Genomic DNA, 7,695 nt, shown 5'->3' on the forward strand with positions numbered 1-7,695 from the left:
TTCATGATTAACAGAGGGTAAGGTAAACACAAATCTAACACTATCTTTAGCACATAAAGGAATAGAAAGGAAACAATCCTTAATATCAGTTACAATTATAGGCCATTTCCTTGGCAGGGCTGATAATAATGGCAATGCTCTTTGAACCGGCCCCATGATCTCCATTTGTCTATTAATAGCTCTTAAATCATGCAACAATCCCCATTTTTTCCTTATTACAAAAATAGGGGTATTCCATTGTGAAACCGAGGGTTTAATATGCCCCAATTCAAGCTGTTCTTGTATAAGGTGAGCTGCAGCTGTTAATTTTTCAGAGGATAAAGGCCACTGAGGAACCCACACTTGTTCCTCTGTCTTCCAAGTGATGGGTATACCTCCCTCAGTGGCCCCTAGGAAAAACCCAGACCCTGCTTCCCTTCACACGGCTGAGCAACAATGGGAGACTTTCGGCCTTGCAAATACTTCCTTATACCAAAGGAAGGATGATATCCCATGGCCTGTATAATACCACAAGAAGTCTCAGTATAATTTCCTTCATTAGTTAATGTAAATCCCATTTCTAATAATAGATCTCGTCCCCATAATGATACCGGAAGTTCAAATACAAAAGGCTGGATTTTCCCTGAATGTCCCTCTGCATCTTCTGCATGAGGGCAATTCTCTTGCACTCATGGTGGGGGTTTTTGCATAACCTAACCTTTGGAGAGTTTGAGAGGACTCTTGAAGAGGCCATCCCTTAGGTCAATCCTTCTTTGCTATAATACTTCTATCTGCACCAGTATCAAGAAGTCCTAAGATTTTTCCATCCACTCTTATCTCCAAAAGAGGATGTTGATCTAGATGTAGGCTTACAAAGGCTCCATCTAATCCCGTAGAACCAAACCCTCCTTTTCCTCGTTCTTTATTTTGTGATGGAAACATTTCATGACAACTGGGAAGAATAAGAACCTGAGCTAATCTATCTCCAGGGGAGATGGAAATAATCCCTCGGGGGGAGGAAATCATAATCTTAACAGCTCCAGTATAATCAGGATCTATGACACCAGGATGAAAAACTAACCCCTTTAATGCTGATGATGAACGGCCAATTAGTAATCCCACTGTTCCCTTGGGGAGTGGACCTTGGAAATCTGTTTCTATTAACTGAACGCCCATCTGAGGGGTTAGTACAAGTCTGGTGGCAGAGCAGAGGTCCAATCCTGCGCTCCCCTTAGTGGCTCTCCGCACTGGTTGGGATACTGCAGGGTTGGCCAATTCCCCTCTGGCTTGCTCTCCATCACCCCATATATTTGCGGGCCCTGTGGGCGAGGGCCCCGCTGCCCGTTTTTTGACCTGGCTCCACCATAGCCTGTAGTAAGTGACTGTCCATTAATTTCTTTCATTGATCTGCATTCATTGGCCCAATGATTTCCCTTTTTACATCTTGGACACAATCCAGGTTGTTTTGGACGGTCCTGCATAAGCCCTGTTTCTGCTGTTTTTCCTCTCTTGGGACATTGCCTTTTAAGGTGTCCCGGTCGTCCACACCGAAAGCATATACCTGGGTTTGGCTTACTACCTTGCGTTATCTGCATAACCGCAGTAGCAAGGCCTGCATTAGTTAATGGACCACCCAGTTCCCTACGTACTTTCATCCAAGCTTCAAGTCCCTTATGTTTGTAGGGAGTTATAGCAGCCTTACATTCCTTAGCACATTGCTCATAAACTAATTGCTTGATCAGCGGCATGGCTGCATCTGGGTCTCCGAAAATCCTTCCAGCTGCTTCTACCATTCTAGCTACAAAATCTGAAAAGGGCTCCATGGGTCCCTGAATAATTTTAGTCAAATTTCCTGCAACTTCTCCCTTGTTAGACAATGATTTCCATGCTCTTGTAGCAAGCATATTAACTTGCTCATACACCTGTGACGGATATCCAATTTGCTGCTGCACAAACCTGCCCTGCCCTAAAAGCATATCTAAATCCCAGGCAGGATTACCAGCTCCTTGATTAATAGCAGCCTGTTCATTGGATACAGGCGGCCTGGACCTGTGTGCTCCACCCTAATGGTGAACATCTCCACTTTCTGTACTAACTTCTCAAGTTCCCCTTCAGAGTCCGAGCCACTTTTATCAGTCTGATTCTCAGACTTTGCTGACCTCTCTTCCTTCAGCTGTTCTAATGCTTCCTGTCCCTTCTCTACTGCTTTAGAACACACTCCAAGCAGCTCCTAATCAGTTTCCAGATTGGTCGCACTCCACCTTTTATTATTCCTTCTTCCCAGGCGAATTCCAAATCTCTCCCTAATTCATCCCAGCTGGACACCGTCAGGTGCCCCGATACTGCGAACCAAGGGGTAGCGATATCTACTTCTGACAGAAATCTTTCTAGGGTTCTCTCTTTAATTCTATCTTTTTTGCTTTTAATAGCTCCTTAAGAGCAACAAACACAGGGTAAGATTGCAAGTTCCCCATATTATCACTTTTGATTTGCCCTTAATGGGACTTTATTGCTCCAACCCAGAGACCTTATCGCCTCTTCACCGAGGACCTTCCCTCTTGTCCCACCTTACCTGGGAACTTACCAGTCGACTGCCCTGTCTGCAAGGAGTTCTGAGCCATAGAAGATGTCCCCCATATATCTCTCCCCATATGTCTCTCCCCATACGAACTTCTCCACTCCCTGTACGGGCCACCAATTGTTGCCATCCCTCCATCCAGTGGAAATAAGGAGGCAACAATGAGCTCTTCTCCAAGCAGTTTATTCAGGAACCTTCATTTTTACTTCTTCTCTAGCTAGCTTCTTACTCTTTTTTTCTACTAATCCTAATAATCTCTTTAGCCCCCAGCCCTCGCGGGTTAAATACTTTCCCTGGTCCCAATCAGCATCAGCTACATGGCAAAGCATAATAGGCTGCGGGAAAATCATGCCAGCTTGCATCACAAACTGGAGGCACTCGGCTTTTCCAACTAAGGGCTTGTTTATCAATGCTCTCTGCTCTGGCCGGAGACCAAGTGTTCAATATGTATATAGGGTGGCAGCTGCGGCTCCCCACAGGAATACACAGTGTAGTACCACTGGGTCATTAGAGCCTTGCCTAAGGTAGAACTGAGACAGGGTAAAGAGACTGAGATGTGAATCAAATGATTCTGAAGATCAGCATGGCTTCCTTATCATGATGCTGTCGTAGGCTTATGAGCTCTGCCTCCTTGTCTATGGAGACCCTTACAGGGCCTGATTTGTGATGTTTAGAGTCCTGGCATTTCCTATACTCCCATCTTTGTTGTGTTTTTCAAAGTGTTGGCTGAAAGAGTGTTAAGATTTCTCTATCTCTGTGGGAAGAAGTTGTAAGGTTTTTGACTATAATCATGGCAAATAAGGCTCCTGTGGGTGCGTGGGCATTAAACTCCATGGTTACCTAATATTATTGTTGAGGTCCTGGTAACTGTATCCCAGTCAGCAGAAGCCACTCTGGGCCTTCTTTGCTTTCCAAAGCAATTGAATGTGGACTGCCCAAATGCTTAGAGAAGGTGGTTTTTAAATTTTTTTCCAGTTGATTTCTTTAAGCTACAGTTACTTATTTATACAGGGACTTTATAATTTTAAGTGCTTACTACCTGATAAGCACCGCCAGGGACTGGGGTCACCAAAACATACAAGACTGTTTGCTACGGGCGGTCAGTATAGAAGAGGCATATACATATACCGTTACCATACCTTTAGGGGCTATGTAGGTTAAGACAGGTGTGTGTGCCATGCCAGGACCACACAGAGGAGTGCTACTTTGTGCCAATTTGGCGAGTGGGGGGAGGGAGTGGAGAATTGAGGAAAGCTTCTTAGAAAGGTTGGGCCCTGAGGACTGTAGATAATAGTGGAGCCGTAGTAGCAGCGGGAACTGCAGCCTGAAGATACAATTGATGTGTCCTGCTTGGGGAGTTCAGAGGGAGTGATGTAAGGTTTTGTGTCCACAGTGGCAAGTGAGGTTGCCAAAGGCAGTCTTCATCCTCTGGTGGACATGCTGGACTAGCCTAGAGGCCGTGTGGGCAGACTGAAAAGCTTTAAGCTTAGGAAGATACACTCAGATCCACTTCATTATTCTGTGTGCTCTGTATGTCTGCTCTCAAGCACCTTAGATATGGCATCTTAAAGCTTCAGTTGATGAGGTGTGAACACTACTTTCCCTACCATATTAAAGTGGAATTTGATGCTCGGAGAATAAAACACTTTAGCCAACTCTAGAAGAAATCTATGAGTGGGTCTTGGTCTCGAGTTATCTCTCAAGTGGCTCTAGCTCTCTGAGTTATCTTGCCTTTCCTTTCTTTTTCAATCAGGCCATATTAACTAACAACCCAAAATGCTGGGGATAGGAATGAGTGTGTGAGGAGAGCAGAGGGGAAAGAACAGGCACCGTGGCCCTAGAGCCTTGTGCTGGTGAGTCGTCATAGGTGAGCTTCCATTCTGAAATGCAGAGGCTTTCGAGGGGTTAGTGTGTGCAAATAGTCACTCTGCTCGGCAGAGACTGAAGCAAATGTGCTTCTCAAGCTCAGAACTGTCTGCCAGTTACTGTGATGGTAATGTCTGTTTGCTGCCCTTGGAGCATGGAGCTTGGGTCTTTATTCTACAGTCATGGGCAACTTGAGTTGTGTGGTTTGCTGGCAAACCTTAGGATCCCAAACTGAGCAGCCTTTAGCTATTGTCAAAAACCTAAGTGCCCCTGTCACAACACCATTTCACCTGGGGAGGTTTAGTAGGCTGGGCAGCCTCTTAGGAATGCATAGGTGTGATGAACTGTCGCCAGCTACTTGCTTAACAAAGCACTCACTTCTGCTCAGTCATACCTCCGCGGTAAGCAGAACCTAGAATGCCTACTCGAGCTTCTGAACTCTGTAGCTGGAGCCAGCTAGTGTCCTCTGTCCTCTCCCCTCCTCTTTGGGAGATAAGATGCCACTTGTCACCTGCAGCAGAAGCTTCTGGGTTTGCTGGACTATTGGATAGATGGACACTGGCCTGAGAGGTATGGGAGGGTGTAGGTCTTGGGTTGGGAGCCGTGGTCTGGTCCAGGGGGCAGCATGTGGCTCTGCACAGGACCCAGCACAAACCAGTGCTGGAATCTACTCTCAGCAGACTGTGCTGGCTCCTCTTTCAGCCCCAGAAGTGCACTGCTCAGCCACAGCTGTCTCTGCCAGCACTCTCCACTTACCATAAAAACACACATGGAATAAACAAACACACCCTCTCAAGCCCTAGAAAACAGACAACGCTAGCTTAACAGAACCTTATCTTTTAAAACTATCTTTTAGTTCAGAATTGAGTCAATAGAGGGCAACATCAGCTGCATTCAATTTTGATCCAGGATGTTCTCTAAAATGTATTGCTTGTAAGATGATTCTGCATACTTTAAAGGCCAATCAAAATATGCTTCAGTGGGTTCTATATGTTCTCTATTAAAAAAAAAATAAGAAGAAAACTGTGCTTAGTGTTGACATAATAAAAAGAATGGACTTTCTCTGAGTACACTCCCACAATCTCTAAGTGCCTCAGCCCAACAGGAGCCAATGCCACTTAGGCATGTTCTTTTTTTTTTTTTTTTTAAATGAAGTCATTTAGCTCAGGCTATCCTAAATAGGTTATCATTTAGCTCAGGCTATCCTCAGGCCCTCATGGAGCTAGGGGTTACCTTGAAGTTCTGGTCCTTTTGTTTCCATTTCATCAGGTTGCCACACTTCAGAAAAAAGAAGCTAGGTCAGAAGCTGGCTGCATGTTGGCCCAGACCAGTAAATCCTAGAGCAGTACATACGCACGAGTGTAAGTAAGGAGAGCCCTTCAGTTTGAGGAGAGGTGCTTAATTTCTAATAAGTAAAAAGCTCTCTGTTGTGACAGTGCTTGGCATTCCAATGCCTGAAGTTGTTTGTGTTGTGAGTATTGAACTTTAAAATCACAACTGAAGGATGGAACCTCTTTTTCTGGGTCCCGCAAAGTCCACGTTCATCATGATCATGGTAGTGTGGAGGCACACCCGCTGGCGCTGTCCCCAGCCCCAGAGGACTCTTTTGTCTGAGAGTTGACATTTTCATGGAAGCTGAAGCTTAACCCTCTAACCCTAACACTGACGTCTTCAGTATTTTTTTCTCTTCTTTCTGCTGTTTCTAGGGAAACCACTTTCAAAAACCATTTGTAGAAGACAGATACATGTGAGCATTCCCCACCCCCAAACTGATACAAACTCATATGGAAGGGCTGGTAGGAATTTTTTTTTTAAGTTCACTGAAATTCCTTTCTTCTCTGATCCTAAGTCATACTCTAACAATCTTGGATTAGTAAAATAGGTATGATTTTTCTTTTCATTTTCTTTTGAAAACCTAGCAAGCAAAACAGCCACCATACCAGCACCAAAGCTAGCACAACAAGATTCAGAGAGGAGAGGAGACCATCCCAATCTGAAATACATGGAGGTATCTGCCTGGCACACTTTCTCACATGGCCCCAAGTAGCATCCTCTATTGAGGGCGCTTCTCCTTGCCCTCACCGTCAACCACATTAAGAATTCCTCCCTTGGTGCAGAGTGGTGGGTCAAGGCTATTAATTATGCATTGTTTCCCTTTCTGAGATGGTTGTAGAGAGGAGGGGAAGGCAGGAGGGAATATGTTTTAATCACCTCTGCTGCTCTGAAAGAATTCCCACAGATGATCTTCAGCTCCACAGCATAAAGCCGCCCCCACCTGCATGCCTCCCCCCTCCTTGTGTGAAACGGAAGCCAGCCTGCCTTGCTTGTGGCCTTTCACTGTGTGCTTATTGTGCAATTAAGAGAAATTCCTGATGCTGATGGGTCCAGGCCATCCTGCTAGCAAGGCAGTGGGAGAAAAACCCAAACAAACAAAAAACAAAACCCCCAAAACCCAGAGGCATTAAATTGAAGTGAGGCCTGCTGGTTTCCAGGGTGACTGGGTCAGCTCAGTTGCAGGGTGGTGCCTTTCTCTCCCCTAGTTCTAGTCTGTTGTAATGGGACTCTGGTGAGGCCTTCATGGGAAATGGCCTGAAGGATCCAGATTTAAGCTGACCGAGACCAAAAACTGCAAGCCTGCTGGCTTTCCTCCCCAAGGATCAATCTCAAGAGACTATAACACCTAGGCGAAAGCTTCAAGTAGCTGAAAAAGACTCCTCTAAACCTCGAGTCCTGCAGTCTGTAGAAATGAGAGTCCCTTTCTCCTTATTTGTGGGACAGCAGACTCTTCATTCCTTTTCTTATTTCACAATCATACTTAAAGCACATGCAGTTGGCACATGTCATTTGTGTAAGAAGACAGAGATGGGCCATTTGGAAACTGTAACTTTACCTCATACAACTAATGCCAGCGTAGGATCAACACAATGAATTAATGTTCATCTCTCTTCTGCTTGCAGATGTCCTTGAGGGTTATAATGGAACAATTTTTGCATACGGACAGACTTCATCAGGAAAAACCCATACCATGGAGGTAAGTTTGCACTAACAGTGTGTGAGTGCTTCAGCAATGCTTGAGATGCATCGTGGCAGCAGAGATGGGTAGGTTCAGCCACACTGCTCTGTCCTTGAGGAGTCTTGAAGTGCCGACGAGCAGTAAAGTCTCAAGAATTTAGTTTTCAAAAAACCTTTATTGAGCTGTCTGTCCAAAGGCCCTGGATTAGATCCCCAGCATCTCTCTCTCTCTCTCTCTCTCTCTCTCTCTTTCTCTCTCT

General features: G+C 45.2%; 1 protein-coding gene across 1 annotated transcript in view; it reads left to right on the forward strand.

Annotated features, from left to right (window-relative positions):
* Kif5c (kinesin family member 5C) overlaps positions 1-7,695 on the forward strand; it is a 161,767-nt gene that overhangs the window by 59,166 nt on the left and 94,906 nt on the right. The window contains exon 3 of the mRNA XM_031370185.1: positions 7,381-7,454. Coding sequence (XP_031226045.1) covers positions 7,381-7,454 — 74 coding nt within the window. The remainder of the gene's footprint in view (positions 1-7,380; positions 7,455-7,695) is intronic.

Source organism: Mastomys coucha, unplaced genomic scaffold (assembly GCF_008632895.1).
Source record: "Mastomys coucha isolate ucsf_1 unplaced genomic scaffold, UCSF_Mcou_1 pScaffold15, whole genome shotgun sequence".
NCBI lineage: Eukaryota > Metazoa > Chordata > Mammalia > Rodentia > Muridae > Mastomys > Mastomys coucha.